At 37.5% G+C, this 18,658-nt stretch overlaps 1 protein-coding gene across 2 annotated transcripts in view; it reads right to left on the bottom strand.

The window, feature by feature from the left end:
- Positions 1–13,292: 13,292 nt before the first annotated feature.
- Positions 13,293–18,658, bottom strand: part of RAB8B (RAB8B, member RAS oncogene family) — a 76,350-nt gene continuing 70,984 nt past the window's right edge. For both annotated transcript variants that reach the window (XM_020968653.2, XM_020968652.2), the window contains one exon: positions 13,293–17,972. In XM_020968653.2, the coding sequence (XP_020824312.1) occupies positions 17,880–17,972 (93 nt within the window). In that variant the 3' untranslated portion in view covers positions 13,293–17,879. The remainder of the gene's footprint in view (positions 17,973–18,658) is intronic.

Raw genomic sequence — 18,658 nt, 5'->3', positions numbered from 1 at the left:
GGCATGTGACCCCGCCCCCGCGCGCCACGTGGCGCTTCACCGGCCCCCCTGCCCGACCTCCCAGGCCCGAAGCGGGAAATCCCCCTAGAGATGCGCCGCGAGAAACGTCACGGGGAACGGGGAGGGGGAGGTCTCTGAACCCGGTGCGGTCACTACCTTCTCCCTTAACGCCACCTACACTCCATACACTCCCTAAAGGAAGCGGGGGGGGGGGGAGAGAAAGTCACGTGTCGTTCGTCGCTACCTTTACTCTTACCACTCCTGAAACTTGGTCGCATTGATAACGGAGAGCGCTAGACGTGCAGAAGCATTTTCCTATCCTAGTGAACTTAGTTTTTAATAAAAATATTTTGGTAACTATTTCAGTATAACTGCTTTCCTTTGTAATCCTGGACATCTTATTTGATGCCTTTAAAAATATTATTTTGAGAATATGGCCCTAGGCTCTGCCACGCTACCAAAGGGGATCCATGCCCACTGCCCTGGGCCAACGTCCCCTTTTTTTGCGGAAACAGTGAGGAAACCGGCATACAGCTGAAATGACTTGTCAGGGTCACGTAGGTCTGAAGAAACAGCAGAGTTTGCATAGTGCAGTAAGTCCTTATTCTGCTTTTCTTTTCTTTTTTGAGATAGGTTCGAAAATTAGGGCACATTGGATCCTCCCTGTAATCCTGTGCTTGGGGATCCATGCCCGTCCCCTCTAATTCTCTGCCTTAAAGTGTGACTACTTTAAGCATAAAAATATTAAATACATTTTAACCATTGATCCGAGCAGTTTGGGGCTTTCGAACCTCTTCAGCAGGACAAAAAGGCCATCTTCGTGAAATACCTGTACTCCATTCGTATCCATTTGCCACTATTCACAAAATAGTAGAAGTCTTTCCGTCTAGTGCTCCTTCCCTTACATGAAGCAGGAGAAGCACTCTTAAAAAATGTTAACTAAAAAAGTTTCCCATTTTTTGGAAGGTACGAACCAGTGTTGAGTGGAAGACTTCAGGGAGGGGAGAGGTTAGGAGTAAGGAAGAAACGTTGCTATGTTTAGAAATGTTTATGTATAGAAAACTCGTCAGAAAGGTATCTCCACAATTTGAGTGCACGAGTCAAGAGGTTTTTCTTAGGGGGAGGGGGTGGGAAAGGAAGAGAATAAGCATTTATTAAGCACCTACTGAGTGCTGCCAAGTGCTTTACAAATGTTATATTATTTGCGCTCTAAAATTAAGATCCTAAATATCCACCTTTGTAAAGTCTTCTGAGTCATCATCTGTGAAGTAATCCTCAGCTCACACAAAGATATTAACTGCAATTTGTAAATTCGAATTTTTTTGATACTCAAAAGTAGAACCTCAGAATTTCGGTTACTTAACACGGCAATGTATTAAAAAAAACACCTTTCATCATTTATAACTAATGAAAAACAGTTGTTTCGTAAACTGAGAAGGTGGTTACTAAAAATCATAGCTCGTTCTAAAAAGTGTGCATCACTGAAAATGTACAATGAAGTATAAGAAATATGTTCAAATGGCAGTTAAAGCTAACAAGCTAGTTTATTCCCCCAAAAAGTTAGCAATAGGGAAGTTATAGGCAAATAGGACTAAGTCTTGGCTTAAGGGTACTCAATGTTGCTTGTTGTTCTGTCACTCTTTGTGACTCTATGTTTTCTTGGCAAAGATACTGGAGTGGTTTGCCATTTCTTTCTCCAGTGGATTAAGGCAAACAGAGGTTAGATGACCTGTCCAGGGTCACACAGCTAGTGTGTGTCTGAGGCCAAATTTGAACTCAGGTCTACCTAGCTCCTGGCCCAGTACTGTATTTACTGAGCCACTTATCTGCCTTCCAGGGTACTTAATAAGATCTTTAAAAACCTTGTTAGGAGAATTTAGTTTTCTACCATCTTTATCTTCTTAGAATTAAATCTTCATTGTGACAGTAAAGTTGGGAAAAGTTAGGCAAGATTATGTATGTTCCTGTTTTACTTCCTTTCAGTTCAACAAACATTAGCCAACTATGTTCAACACAGTGCTAGATGCTGAAAATATAATAACAGATACAGGCATGCTCTTAAGCTTACAATAAGAGGTATACAAATAAGTGTAAGTTAGAACATAGTAAGTGCACATTACCTTGGAGGTTGTTGTAAGCAAAGCATTTTTTTCCTCCTATAAATTGTAAAAACACTATACTGTATAAATAGTTGCCATCATCATTTGGAAGTGATGTTACTGACCAAGGCATCAGTCACTGATATTTTTGTGAGAAGATACTATTCATTACCCTAAAGGCTTGAGATCACCAGCAAGAGGCAAGGGCCATGATGACAGTGAAGTCCTGACATAGAAGAAGGTTGCAGATGCAATTGGCCTATACAGACTCAGCTAGGAATCTCATTTCTTCCAGCAAAGCTGGAATGGAAGAATGGGTGGAGAAAACTTGGTAGTTAGGGTGACAGTCATCTCAGAGGTCTACTAATTGATTGATATTGCCTGGAGACCATTGCATTTAATATTGGACTTCTCAATTGTCTTCACAGTAGTGCTAATATATTTGCATGGATTCATAGATTCTTATCAAGTTTCCCTAATAGAAAGGAGTGCATCTTAAAAACAGCTAGTATTTGCAGTAGAGTTAGTGGCCATCAAACAGATTAAAGTTAACTGAATCATTTGGGGATTAACCTTGTGGCCTTAGTCCCATTAGTCATACTACATACTTTATAAGGTCCAATAGAATCTTAAAAAAAGAAAGCTGGGGAGGCAGAGCCAAGATGGTGGTGTAAAAGCAATGACTTGCTGGAGCTCTCCCCCAAACCCCTCCAAATACCTATAAAAAATGGCTCCAAACAAATTCTAAAGCAGCCGAACTCACAAAAAGACAGAGTGAAACAAATCTACAGCCCAAGACAGCCTGGATGATTGATCAGAAAGGTATATTGCGTCAAGCAGGTAGAACAGCACAGTTTGGCATGGGCGCACAGGCAAGGCAGGCCTCAGGGAACCTAGAGCAGGCCTCAGAGGACTGAATTGTGGGCAGCTGTGGCAGTTTCCAGACTTCTCAACCAACGAACACCAAAGACAACTTGGAAGGTCAGTGGAAAAAGTCTGTGTCTGCAGTGAGAAAGAAGGCCCCAGTCCCCAAACTCAGCCCAGGCAGTGGCTGTCTCTGGAGCTTCCAGCCCACAGACTGAGGGGAAATCAGGTGGCTGATCAGAGGGGGACTGCAGGAATCTCTTGCTTTGCCCGTGCTTGGATCTGGGTCACAGTTCTGGGTGGCAGTCCTGGAGCGAGGAGGAGTGCTGGCCTGATGGAGCTTGTAGTGATGGTACATAGAAAATCCTCCTCACAGTTCCAAGGAAGAAAAGAGTGCTTGTGGTCACTCACAGACCAGAGTATAGGCCAGGAAAGGAGTAAACACCTCACCCCTTATCATACCACCTTGGAAGAACTGAAAATTTACAGGTCCCTAGAAGTATCTCTGGAAACCCCTGCACAAAACCCGTGAAGCTTGGGACAGTACATTCTCCACACTGGAACAGACCTACCTTAACAAAGAGTTTAAAACTCAAGTAATTGGCTGAGATCATGAGCAAAGTCCAAAAAAAGTCAGACATAAATCTTACTTTGTGAACAAAGAAGATCAAAACATACAACCAGAAGACAACAAAGTCAAAGCTCCTACATCCAAAGCCTCCAAGAAAAATATGAATCAGTCCAGGCCTTGGAAGAGCTCAAAAGGATTTTGAGAAGCAAGTAAGAGAAGTAGAGGAAAAACTGGAGAGAAATGAAGTGATGCAAGAAAATCATGAAAAACAAGTCAACAGCTTGCTAAAGGAGACCCAAAAAAATACTGAAGAAAATTACACCTTAAAAAATAGCCTGACCCAAATGGCAAAAGAGGTTCAAAAAGCCAATGAGGAGAAGAATGCCCTAAAAAGAAAATTGGCCATATGGAAAAGGAAGTCCAAAAGCTTACTGAAGAAAATACTTCCTTAAAAATTAGAATAGAGCAATTGGAAGCTAGTGACTTTATGAGAAATCAAGACACTGTAAAACAAATCCAAAAGAATGAAAAATAGAAACAATGTGAAATATCTCATTGGAAAAACAACTGACCTGGAAAATAGATCCAGGAGAGAGAATTTAAAAATTATTGGACTATCTGAAAGCCATGATCAAAAAAAGAGCCTAGACATCATCTTTCAAGAAATTATCAAGGAAAACTGCCCTGATATTTAGAACCAGAGGGCAAAATAGAAATTGAAAGAATCCTCTGATCACCTCCCAAAGGAAAACTCCTAGGAATATTGTAGCCAAATTCCAGAGTTCCCAGGTCAAGGAGAAAATATTACAAGCTGCCAGAAGAAACAATTCAAGTTGTGGAAACACAATCAGGATAACACAAGATTTAGCAGCTTCTACATTAAAGGACCAGGGCATGGAATATAATATTCCAGAGGGCAAAGGAGATAGGATTACAACCAAGAATCACCTACCCAGCAAAACTGAGTATAATCCTTCAGGGGAAAAAATGGTCATTCAGTGAAATAGAGGACTTTCAAGCATTCTTGATGAAAAGACCAGAGCTGAATAGAAAATTTGACTTTCAAATACAAGACTCAAGTGGAACATGAAGAGGTAAACAGGAAAAGAAATCATAAGAGACTTATTAAGGTGAACTGTTTACATTCCTGCATGGAAAGATGATATTTAACTCATGAGACCTTTGTCAGTATTAGGGTAGTTGAGGAAAAAAATTATATGATAGATAGATAGATAGATAGAGCACAGGGTGAGTTGAAGATAAGGGTCATATCTGGAGAATAAAATTAAGGGTGAGAGAGGATACTGGAGAAGAGAAAGGGAGAGGTAGAATGGGGTAAATTATCTCACAAAAACAGAAAGAAAAGCTCTTACAGTGGAGGGGAAACGGGAAGGTGAGAGGGAATGAGTGAATCTTATTCTCATAGGATTTGGCTTAAGGAGGGAATAACATACACATTCAATTGGGTATGGAAATCTGTCTTACCCTACAGGAAAATAGGGGAGAAGGGACAAGAGAGCAGGGGGATGATAGAGAGGAGGGCAGATTGGGAAAGGGTAATCAGAAAAATACTTCTGAGGAGGGACAGGGTCAAAAGAAAGAATAGAATAAATGGGAGGGCAGGATAGGATTAAGGGAAATAGAGTTAGTTTTTCACAACATGTCTACTATGGAAGTGTTTTGCATAACTGCACATGTACAACCTATATTGAGTTGCTTGCTTTTCAATGAGGTGGGAGGGAGGAAGGGAGAAAATTTGAACCAAGTTTTAAAAACACATGTTTAAAAAAATGTTTCACATGCTACTGGGAAATAAGAAATACAGGAAATGGGTAGAAGTCTATCCTGCCCTACAGGAAAATAGAAGGGAAGGGATAAGAGAAGGGGGAGAGATAGAAGAAGGCAGACTAGGGAAGGGTATATTCAGAATGCATGCCATCTTGGGGTGGGGAGGGAGATGGGAGAAAATTTGAACTCAAAACTTGTAAGGAATGTTGAAACTAAAAATAAATAAAGAAATTTGAAAAAATAAAGAAATCTGTCTAACACAAGATAGAGAATGACAAATTGCCATTAAATACTCTTGGAATTAAACAGTCTTTTACCCTGAGAGCAGTACTGGATTACAGAAAAGTACAATGCAAGAGGAAAAGGGGATTAAAAGAGAAAAAGTAGGTCACGAGGAAGGATAAACCATTATTTAATTTCTTTGGAAAGTAGCCATGTTAATTCATTCTTTGTTCCCTATACACATTGACAGGAAAACAGGAAATATGAATTTACAATCAAAATATACAAATATATGTATTTTTAAAACATAACACCAAATGCAAAAATGATAGTGGTTTTACTTCACTATCTCAGGAACAATTTATAAACACAGGATATTACAAGCTCTGTTAGGTAAATCAAAGTGCTGTTTCATATGATTACAGAACATTGAAGTTGAAAAGGCCCCTAGAAATCATCAAGTTCATGTTTCTCATTTTGCAGATAAGGAGCTGAGGCCTAGAGGTGACTTGACTTGTCACTTGAAGGCAAAACCAGGTATAGACACTGATTCCCAGTCCTATGCTGCACTCATGCTAGACTGGCTCAGAGATGACCTGAAATATTTTAGATGATTGATAGGACACCTATTTTAAATACTGTACCTTCTCTAAAATTCTAAACGAAATTCCTTAGTGTTTTTTTTCTGTGACCATTACTTTACCTGACAATAAAAATAAAGGAAAAGAGAACTAAATCAGTTTCTTAGCACTATTAACAGGGTCTCTTAATGATTGTATACTTTCTAAATAAGATCATTTATTTTTTCATTCCACAATCATCATTTGTGTAGTTACTCTGTGCTAGGCAATAGGGGGGATGATAACATAGCAGTCCCTGCTTATAAGAAGCTTACAAGTTTTGTGTGTAATTCCCCAGTGAAGGATCAGGAAAGACTTCAAGGAGGGGCTGGGTTTTGGATTTTAGTAGGTAAAGATGGAGGATAGGGTGTTATTCTGTTTATAGTGGTATGAGTGGACAGGATTTGAACATTAAACCATCAAGTTTGGCTCAAACGTAGAGACCAAGAAGTGTGAAATAAGGCTGAATAAGGAGCTGAAAACTTGTGGAGAGGTTATGGAAAGCCTTGAAGGCCAGGGCAGCTAAGGAGTTTGGAGCTTATTCAGTATGAAATAGGAAGCTATCTTACTTTGTTTTTGTTGCTGTTAACGCAGTAGTGATATGGTCAGACCTATGCATTAAAAAGCTAAGTCTTCTTGATTATAAGGATTAGAATGAGAGACTGGAGACAGGGAGGCGTAAGAAGCAGTGTGATACAGTGAGTAGGAAGAGCAAGGTTTGAATTCAGATGACCTAGGATTGAATCCTAGTTTAATATCTTAATTGAGCTTAATCTACTTAATACCTGTGTGATCTCTGGCAGGTCACTTACTCTGTGCCTCAGTTTCCTCATCTGTAAAATGAGGGCACTTGATGAGATGCTAAGATCTGTTCTAACTCTCAGTGTATAATCCTATGAGACCAATTAGGAGCATGATGCAGTAGTTCAGGCAAGAGTTGATGAGAATTTGAACTAGAATAGTAGCAGTGGAAACAGAAGTGGGGTGGTGGTGGATATGAGAGATTAGAGAGTTGAAATCATTATATTTTAGTGATTGGTTACAGGGGGCAGAGCCAAAATGTTGAGAAACAGGAAGAATTACAACAAGTTTCCTTCCTCCTCAAAACTCCAAACACATCTAGAAAATGCACCAGACCAAATCCTGTTGGAGAAATTTAAGAAAAAGTCACAGTGACTCATTTTTCCAGGCCAAGCTGGCATAGGGAGACAAAGAGGTTTGTGAACATGGTCAACTGGGTCTGACCAAGAGCTCACTCAGCAGATTTGTACAGCTCTCAGTGACTGAAAAAGGACTAAGGTTGTGCACCAGGGCAAGACCTATCAAGGGTGCCATGATCTCATACAGGGTGTAGGAACAGGTGCCAATTGGCAAGACTGTCACTCACTACCTAGTTCTGGGGGCATAGATCCAGGACATACTAAGGAGGGAACTTGCTCCTGTGGTTGGAATTCCAAGGTGGGGAACACAGGCTCTACCATTATATGCTACAGAAAGCCCAAGGAGGAGCAAGATTTTAAAAAGACCACTGAATTTAGTAACTAGGAAACCTATTTCATTGATTGGTGTGAAGAGAAACAGGTTGAAAAGAATTAAGGAATGAATGGTGAAGAAGTGGAGGCGATGAATATAGAACACACTTTTTAAATGTTTGGATAGGGAATTCCTCAGAGAAGAAGAGTCAAGGGCAGGTTTTTCAAACAGAGAAGACCCAAGTTTATTGAACAATGGAGAAGGACCCAGCAGAGATGGAGAGATTGGGGATGATTAATGGAACAAAACTGTGGAGGAAGCAGGAAAAGATGGAATTAACGGCACAAGTATATTAACATTTGTCAGAATGAAGACCAAATCATCCTCTAAAACAAGGAGGAACGAGGAGAGAATGAGTAAAGATTAGTTTTAAGGTGAGGAAGCTCACAGTAGATGTCTCTATCAGAGGTCTTGTTTGACGTCTTTCAAACACAAAGAATATTTTCATGCCCTATGAATAAATAAATAGTAATGGGAGGAATGAAGCCTTTTTCAGACGATTTAGGTTTCTAGATGATTTATCTTTATAAAAGGTAATGCTCATGCACTAATTATGCACTATATGAGAAAAGCCAATGTACTTAGATTTTGTTGTGTACTAATTCTCAATAGGACAACTAGGTGGTACAATGGTTAGAGTGTTGGGCCTGAAGTCAGACAGACTCATCTTTCTGAGTTCAAATCTGGCCTCAGACACTTACTAGTTAGGTGACTGAGCAAGTCACTTAACCCTGTTTGTCCAGTTTCCTCATCTGTAAAATGATCTGGAGAAGGAAATGGCAAACCACTCCAGTACCTTTGCCAAGAAAACCCCATACGGGGTCACAAAGAGTCGGGCACAACTGAAAATGACTAAAACAATTCTCATTGACTATAGAGCTATCTTCTTAGAGGGGGAAATAGCACATGTGAGGAACATGTTAAAGCTAGTATTTTTCTTTCTGATATTTATCAGCTTTTCATGTTGTGTATAGAGTTTATTGTGCTCAGAAGAACATTTAGCCATTTAATTAAGGGGCAGCCTTCTATGAAGTTTTCCTAAAATACATTTATATTCCATGGAGTACTACATTTATTTCTAAGCTGGATGTGGGTTAAACTTCTTTTTAGTGTTTTCTAAAATGTATATGGATTTACTCCAAAATTTTAAACTAAAAGATAAAGTAGGTTGCCAATTATCATGTTAAATTTTATTACTTAGATTTAATAAATAGTTTAACTGACAGTTTTTGAAGAGCCAAAATTTTGTTATTCTTGAATAAAAACAATGAAGAGGTTGTATTTGCCATTTTTCCTGGATTGGTTTTTATTGTTGTTTTCTTGTGCATGGAGGTGGCACAGTAGATAGAACACTGGTTCCTGGATCAGGTAGGCTTGAGTTCAAATCTAGTTTTAGTTATTAGTTGTATGACCCTGGGCAAATTACTTAATCTGTATGTCTCAGTTTCCTCAACTGGAAAATGGGGATAATAATAGCACCTAGCATCCAGCACTTACTTTCCATGGTTATGAGGATCAAATGAGATATCTGTAAAGTGCTTGGAACAGCACACATAGCAGGTGCTCAACAAATGCTTATTTCCCTTCTTCCGTGAGGAAGTGGGTGGGAGAGAGTAAGAAAGGAAGGAGGAACTGAGACATAAAGATAGGCAATAGATGAAGAGCCAAGATGGCAGAGCAGTAGGAAGCAGAATATGAGGTCCACACCACTCCTTCAAACAGAACCAGACTGAATCTTGATGGAGAAATCCAAAGTCACAATCAATCATTTCTTCAGTCCAGGTCAGCATAGGGAAACAGACAGGAGGTTTGTGGCTACTGGGGGTTGGGTCAAGCATGTTGCGCTCGAAGTACTCTAATGCCTGGGGAAAGGCTGTGTACCAGGGCAAGAGGAGGTCCTATATTTGTACCAGGGTACCGTGAAGGAAAAAAGTGTAAATTGGTAGTTTTGTTGCCTACCACCAGATCATAAATCCAGGGCACTGGATCCACTTTAAAGGGTACCTACTGGGATGGGGGAAGGGACCTACACATTTCTGGGTAAGGAGGCCCTGTTTCAGAAATAAAGAAGTTCAGAAGCCAGCAGCAGAGGTATGGCTCAGAACCCAGAAGCACAGCAGGGTCTCATTTTCAGCACCTAGCCCAGCCTGCAGAGAAATAACCAGGTAAGGAATACCCAATCATAGGGGAGCCTACAGTTTTGCCACTGAACCAGTAGAACTCTCTAGCTGGCTGACAAGGACTCAGTCCAACAGCAGTCTACTCTTGCTCAGACCCAAACTAAGATCAGACATTTGCATTTAAAAGGAGGTGAAATAAACATATTTGGCCCTTCATTAGACCACGCTGAGAGTAACGAAAGCTTGCAGGTACACAGCCTGTCCTTGAGATCCTAGAACAGCACGATATTCAATACCTTCAAGAAAGCAGTAACAAGACCCTAGCCCAGACCTTTTCTCCAAAAGTACACAGAGCTAGGCCCTAACTTTAAGTCTGAAGGCAAGAAGCAGGCTGGAAAAATGAGCAAACCAAAAAAGAATCCCACCATAAAAAGCTAGTATGGTATGGTAATCAGGGAACTTAGTGGTGGCAGGGAACCTAAAGACAGACCCAGAAGAAGAAAATGGCTACCAAATATTTATAAGCAAAGCTTCAGGGAAATATGCAGCTTGAGAAAAATTCAACTAAAATTCCTAGAGAAGATGATATAAGAGTTTAAGAAAAAGGAAAAAATATTTTTAATGGAAAAAAAATAAGACCTAGGAAAGAAAGAACTGGAAAGGGAATTAATAGCTTGGTGCAAGAAGTATAAACCTTTGCCCAAGCAACTAATTCCCTTAAAATTATAATGGGCTTGGAGCAGCTAGATGGTACAGTGGAGAGAGCTCCGGCCTTGGAATTAGGAGGACCTGAGTTCAAATGTGACCTCAGACACTTGATACTTACTAGCTGCGTGACCCTGGGCAAGTCACTTAACCCCAATTGCCTCACCCAAAAAAAGCAAAAAACAAAAACAAAAACAAAAAACAACCCAAAATGACAATGGTGTAGATAGATAGACAGAAGCCAGTGCTCCATGAAGCAACATGGAATATTAACATGAAGTCAAAAGACTGAAAATATAGAAAAAAATTAAGGTATCTCATAGCAAAAACAACTGAACTGCAAAACAAATCCAGAAGAAAAAAATTTGAGAATCACTGGACTATCTGAACATCATGACCAAATATAGAGCCTAAGCGTCCTATTTTAAGAAATCTTAAAAGAAAATCACTCAGATCTTTTAGAACAGAGGGCAAAGTAGGAACAGAAAGAATCCACTGGTCGCCTCCTTAAAAAAACTCCAAAATGAAAATTCCCAAGAACATCACAGCCAAATAGCAGAATTTCCAGGTCAATGAAAAAATAACACAAGTAGCCGAAAACAAAGAATTCAAGTACCAAGGAGCCCATCAGGATCACACATGATTTAGCAGTCACCATTAAAAAAGAGCAGAGAACTTGGAATACAATATCCCAGAAGGCAAAGGATATGCATTCACAGCCAACACTAACTTATTTAGTAAAATCGAGTGGAATGCTACAGTGACAGAAATGGACCTTTTATTAACGAAGTCTTCAAACATTCCTGATGAAAAAACCAGAGCTGAACAGAAGCTTTGAAGTTCAAACACAGGAGTAAAAAGAAACATAAAAAAGTAAATATGAACAATAATAAAAGACTAAACAAGGATAAATGGCTTACATTCAAATATGCAGATACAATACCTGTCCCTCTGAACTATATCATCATCAGGAGGTCAAAAAGGTGTCTAATTAGACAGAAGGCCTAGGATGGTTCTGTTATGTCTTGATAATCTTAAAAGAAGGATGGAAAGTGAAGGGAAGAGAAATACACTGGTGAGGAAAGGGATAGGAAGGTTAGGGAAAATTTATTTCATATAATCAGCATATGCAAGTTGATATCTATACAAACAAGGAGGAGGAAATCAAGGGAGTAGCTGACATTTGAACCCCACTATCTTCTGAACTTGCTGAAAGAATACACACACATAATACACACACAGAGTTGGGTACAGAAATACATTGCACTTAACAGGGAAAGGGGAGAAGGGGAGAGAGAGAACAAGAGGGAGGCAGATTAAGGGAGGGATTAGTCCTAAATAGAATAGACTTTAAAAACATACAAAAATATTTATAGCTTTTTTTGAAGTGGCAAAGAATGGAAATCTAAGAAGGTCCCCATAAACTGTGAAGTAGATGAACAAGTTATGCCATCCAAATATGATGGAATACCATTATGCTCATTCTCATCAGTGTAACCATTAGCCATGACTCCAGAGAACTAATGATGAAATATGCTACCCAAAATGAATAATGAGACAAAATTGTTTTTAGACATGGCCAGTGTGGGAACTTGTTCGGGTGGACTATATATGATTGTAATGGCTTTTTTTATTATGTCCTCAACTGGGAGACAGACTGGAATAGAAGGATGAGAAGGTGGCTCTTGGCTGATTGAAACAACATTTTTCTAAAAAATTAAGGTGAGCAATAGCCATGAAAGTACTAACAATTTTAGAATTATTTGTGTTGCAAATGAAGAGCATTAAAGTTCAGAAATGATTTGTCAGTGTGATTATCAATTTAGAGTTTTGTCCCCTACGTAGGGGGCAGCTAGTGATGCAAAGATAGAATGCCAGGCCTGGAGTCAAGTAGACTTATCCTCCTGAGTTCAAATCTGGTCTCAGATACTTACTAGCTGGGTGACCCTGGTCAAGTCACTTAATCCTATTTGCCTCAGTTTTCTCATCTGTAAAATGAGCTGGAGAAGGAAATGGCAAACCACTCTAGTGTCTTTGCCAAGAAAACCCCAAATGAAGTTATGAAGAGTTGGACACAACCAAAAAAACGAATGAACAACCACCTCTATATAGATCAGAATTACTTTCTAACCAGTATATATTAGAGAGCTAATCTCTTTTTCTGCCTTTCAACTTTTCAGAATTATTCAAATGGGAATGACACTGAATCATCCAAGTTTGGAAGTAAGTTTCATGAATTAATTATATAAAAGGAATAACCTCTTCTCCCTCATCTTTTTTTAAATGTTTATTTAATTTTTTTTTACTAGCTTTCCCAGACTTTATTCCCATCATCTTTATCCTTTTTCCATGTAATCTTATACTTGCAAATCCAAAAATTTCACTCACATAACATGCCCTACCCATAAAACAGTGTTATTTAATACTTATACCTTGGCTTACAAAGGAAAAAAAGTTATAACTGACATTTAAGAAAATTTTTACTTTATTCTGTCCATCAGACTAAAAATAAAATCCATTTTCCTTACTGCTTTCCTGTTCATCTTTACAGGCTTCAAGTATTTGGTTCCCTATGCAGTTGCATGAAGCACTCACCTTTCTTACTTTGTGACTTCAAAACAGTCAGAAATCGGATTAGGAGACAACTCCATTTGAATGAGCAGCTTGTGTATTGTGTCTCTTCATTTTTGTTGAGAATACTGAGTCAGTCAGCTAAGATTTTTTCCATTCTTGGTAGATTGAAGGAAATTTCAAACAGTATGAAATGAAATGTATTTCATAATTATGTAGTCTTTATTTTAGACATATTGTTGTAAAAAAAGTTGACATGGAATAAAATCCATTTTTTTAAACACAGCATCAATATCAGTACACAGTTAATGATTAGATCCAAACAAATTTAACCACATAACAAGTCCATTTATCTGCAGGAGCTTTTCACATTAAGCTTTTGGAGCAGAGATAAAATGTGCTTAAACACACAGAGAGTAGGGCAAATCTATTGAAAAACTAAAGCCTCTTCTGTTAGGGTTTTGTTTTTTAGTCAAATATTTAAACTATATATTGCATTAAAGAAGTTGGAGTCCTCTACTTCAGCAGTGTCAGTTGCAAATGAACAAAAAACACCCATTTGTAAGGCCATAGGAATGCACTGAAATAATTAAATTCAGTGGAAACTAAGAAAATGAAATGGAAATTATGTTATTTCTTGGCATAATTAAATGTAATCAAATGTGGCACAAGAGTAAGAGACGAAGTGATCTGAAAAATAACTACAAATAATTATTTCTTAAGCTTCATATCTGCACATTTCACTAAATGAAAGTGAGATTAAAGATAAGTTTTCATAGTGATCAAGAAACATCAACTTTATTAGGCTAAAAACATTTTAATTTTACTGTAAAACTGCTAGTCGAAGAATGTGATTTTCACTAACATCCTGTTCCTGTAGGTCACATGTTGAGGCATCCCTTTTCTTTCAGATGGTGCAAAAAAGAAGAGGAAATGCTTTTTCTAAAAAGAGACATTTGCAAAGTCAACTAGAAATAAATGCCCTAAATTTTGTATAAGTAAACCAAACATGTTTTTAACTTTAAGTATGAAAGATCATTTTCAAAGGTTAAGTACGAAATTTATATAAAACAGTCTTGGTCATGGAAAAAGAAAATCCAAAGAAAAAGAAAAAAGGAAAAAAAATCTGATAAATGTTTCACTTGTTAATCCTAAATCCAAAGCTTTATTAGCCATAATAGAGATGATTACCATTGAGAACCTAAAAATTTAAGCTGCAATCTTGGAGGAACTTTTGCAGAAATTTATTATATTGCACAGCTACATTTTTAAAAAGAGCTGGAATAAATTTTTTTTTTGCATTATTGGACATAACATAATAGGTTCTAGTCTAAACTTGAAATGTCCACTTTTACCTAAAGACTAATGATGCCTTTAAATTAAGCAAAACATAAATCTACTATTTTGTAAAATGTATAATAGCTGGCTCACTTTTGTTCTACTAGATATTAGAATACTAGTTTTCAAACTGAGGTATAGTTTTAAAAAGTCCTTCAAAGTAAAGATAATAGTCTTCCGAAAGCTTACAAAGACTGCACAAAATGTTCATATGGATAGTAAGAAAACCTGCAGCACCTAGGAACTGATGCACAGGCAAAACATACCATTTATTGTTATCTGTTTTTCTAAAGTAAAATATAGCTAAAATAGGTTCCCAGCGAAATGGTACAATCAGTGATTTACATGCTACTTAGATACAGCACATTTTTCATTGTCTGACACTCAGACTATATTTGAAAAGGTCTACACCAACCATTATAAAAAAATTAGCACATTGATAATAAAGTGCAGCCACTGAACCACTTAATACTGCTGCAAATATCTGTATTTTACTTTATTTATAAGACCAAAAAATGTTCACGTGAAACTAGAATTCTTCAGTTTCAGCAGGGAACAGACAAAATTGTCTGTTATTAAATCCTTCTACAAATAGAAAAAAATAATGTATTATATGAACATTATTAAGCAAAATGAAATATTTACTGGATCATTTTACCATGCATAAAGTGAAATTTCCTATGGTTTCACCTCAAATTTATATACAATTGAGCATGGCTAAATGTAAGAAAATAGCAATGACATTTTGATTTTATACAACAGAGCAAATACCCCAAATGGCTGCTACTTCAAAAAGCTAAAATTTTAGACTCATAACTTTCACAGGCTCTTTCAGAGGGAAATTCATGGAGACTAGGCATTAACATATACAGGGCATAACCAGAGAGAAAATGAAACAAAGGCAAAGCATTCTATTAAAAACAAACCAACAACATTGCTAACCACAGAATATGTCAGTTTTGGTTTGCAGACAACCCCTGAGATAAAAATCAGTATTAAGACACCAAATAGTCAGAGGTAAATTACTGAAAGATAATTACATTCATAAATGGTGTCATAACACTTGCCTTTATAGAAAGCACTTTACTAACTTACAGAAAACTTAACTACTTGACCCTTTTCTAGACAACGGAAAGGACATACAAAATGGTTAGGGATATTTTTGAACATGATTTTTTTTTCTTTTAAAAAATCCATCTGAATAACAGATAATGATTTATAGTCAAGTTATAAGGAAACATTATTTTATGGGAAGTAGCAACAAGGAGCACTGTTTCATCTATAAACACCTCAACCATCAAACCTAAAAAGATTGATGATTTTTGGTAGTAAGATCTTAACACCAATCAGAAATAGCTTTTTGCATATTTACTGCTGGTGAAATGTGTTTAAGTTTTGAAACATGGAGACAGGTAAGCCTGTCAAAGCATCCTAATGACAAATCTTATTTCAAAAAAATTCTCAGTAATGACAGCCAATTAATTTTTTCCTATTACCCACCAATTATGATAGTGACTGTAGTAAAACAGAACAAGTATACAAATAAAAAAATTCTTAACAAGGGTACATTTCACCTATTCATCCTTTTATCATTCCTTTGTTGGGTTTACATTGACCTGAATCTGGCACCTTAATAACCACTAATTTCTCTTATTTCTGCTCCATGAACATTTTTTTCCTTTAAAAAAAAACCCTGCAGAGTATAGCAGGGATCAGTGTTCAATGGAAAAGGCTGGCAAGCTTCTGGCTGGCTTTCCCATAAATAACACCATCAACTTTTATACTCGGTAACTTAGAATGTAACCAGATGGAACTAGGTTTTACAGATCCAATAACAGCTGTTTTGAAACTAAAAACATTATTTGTGTTTTCTTTATCAAAAGGGCATTATTTACTAGAAGCTTCACTAAATCCAGTTATGCATATATGTGTTTTTAAAATCCAACTCCCTAAAACTTCCCAAAGTTACACTATCTACTCAGGTTGCTCTCTTTATACAGGTAAGCTTTCTGCAAGCTAAAAGACTAACTCCTGCTAACCCTGGTCAGAGTTTATGCTAGAAATAGTTAGTATAAAGGAGATATCAAAAAGCAAAGGGGCTGTAAATCCAAGAAGAAAATTATGAGTATTATATTATGGAGGAACTACCATAAGCCACTAAAAAAAAATTTCCAGCCATACCACAGTATATCTAAAAAATTTCAAGGTCTCAATTAAAAAAAAGTCACATATGGAAGTCAAAAGAGTATTGGACAGAAAGTAAGGAGCTAGGGGGCAGCTAGGTGGTGCAGTGGATGGAACGCCAGCCCTGAAGTCAGGAGGACCTGAGTTCAAATCTGCCTGACACTTGACACTAGCTGTGTGACCCTGGGCAAGTCACTTAACCCCAACTGCCTAAAAATAAAAAAAAAAATTTTAAAAAGAAAGTAAGGAGCTAAGACAAGGGAGAAGGGAAGAGGAGGCTAAGAAAAAAAACTAGAGGAAGAGGAAAGTGTATTGGGGTGCAGTCAGGTGTGGTCACCTGTAGAGAACCCCCTTGGAGAAACTCCCCCCACAAATAAGAATTAGTAACTTGTCTGTAACCTGGGGCACTGACTAGGAGGTAAAATGATTGCTTATGGGCATACAGTCCCAGAGAACTTGAGCTTAGGTCTTCCTGACTTTGAGACTGAACTTTCATCCATTATACCACACTGCATCAAATATTTTTAGAACAGTCAAGTAAAAGTGATTTAGAGCAGTTTTTACAAACTAAGAAGAAAAGATATAAATTTAGAAAATTATACTCTTAGCTACTCCCAATACCTGTGGGGTCAAACAGACAAGAATGAAGCAAAGCCCTACATTCTGAAGAGAGGAAGAAGTAGTGGCCTTGGTACAGACCAGTGCATTTTCTTGAATTAAAAAAAAAACCTCATTAGCATCAACTTTTCTTTTTAAGAAATTTACATAAGACTAGAGCCCTTCAAAGCACATACTACAAATTATATTTGTCCCTATAAACCAGATGAAGTCTCTGAATTTGTGTAAATTTAAAAATTTCTCTTTTGTAAACTTCCCTGAAAATGCACAAATCTGCTAAGAACTTCACAAGACAAAACTGTGCAAATACAAGTGTATGATTGTGCTGTAACAGGCAAGGACTAACACTGATGTGCAAAGTTAAAAGAAAGATAGCAGCTTTTGCAACAGGCAAGAAAACAAACAAAAAGTTAACTCCTGCGTGTGTCTCCACTTCACTGCTTCCATGTTTGAGGAAAAGAGCCTGACCTGCTGAAAGGCCACATGGCCATAATCCATGTTGTATTTTGTTTAAAGAAATCTGAGTTCCATGGAGCTCTCAGTGGCAGCTTGGTGGTATTATGTCTCTGGGGCTATGTGACCCTGTGCTTTCAGAAAAGCAGGAAATGTTCTTCTCAGTGTGCTGTAGTCCATTATTAAGAGTTTATCAAAGGAGTGTACAGCGGAAGAAACTGCTCTTCTTTGATCTGTTTTCTGTTATTTTCACTGGTCCTCCTGCCCCCGGTGAATTGCTGTCATTCTAAAGACGAGAAAATAGAATAAAATTAATCAACAGATGATGTCATAGTTCACCCCCACACTCGACAAGAAAATTATCATATTAAAAAGGTATTTGGCAAAAGGTAATAAGGTAATTTTCAAAACCCTTCAAACTGTTTTTTTTTGGGGGGGAGGAAGAGACAAAGGGAAAAAAAAGACCTTGCTAGAGAACGTTTAGATTAATAATCCAAATAATAAAAAGGAAGCTCTTGCTGCCATATTTACAGAAATAGTAGGCAATGGAATATAGGGCTCATGCCTAATTGTAATAGCACTGCTTGCATATCCTGGCATTCTAAGATAAGTATCAAAAGCATTATATTCAAAGATTTTATTCAGTGGTCAAGCTAAAATACCAAAACTGTCTATTGTGTGTCACTGAGATACTTTCATGATTAAGCACACTATAAGACCAGAGCTATATATTTACATAAATGTCTATCACATTTCATTTCAATATTTCATTTATTCAGTTAAAAATTCAGTAATTCTGGATTTTTATCAATGAAATCTCTGCATTACCAAAGATCATTTAATAATGTTGTCAAGAAAAGGAATCAAAGCTTCCAGACATAGATGAGGATCAATGTTCAAAGAGTATTTCCATCCCTATCACTCATGTTCACTTGGATAATCACATCCTTAAAACACCTTTTCTGACTGTTT

This window comes from Phascolarctos cinereus, unplaced genomic scaffold (genome assembly GCF_003287225.1).
Source record: "Phascolarctos cinereus isolate Bilbo 61053 unplaced genomic scaffold, phaCin_HiC Scaffold_3;HRSCAF=262, whole genome shotgun sequence".
Lineage (NCBI taxonomy): Eukaryota > Metazoa > Chordata > Mammalia > Diprotodontia > Phascolarctidae > Phascolarctos > Phascolarctos cinereus.
This window is presented reverse-complemented; position numbering and strand designations above follow the sequence as displayed.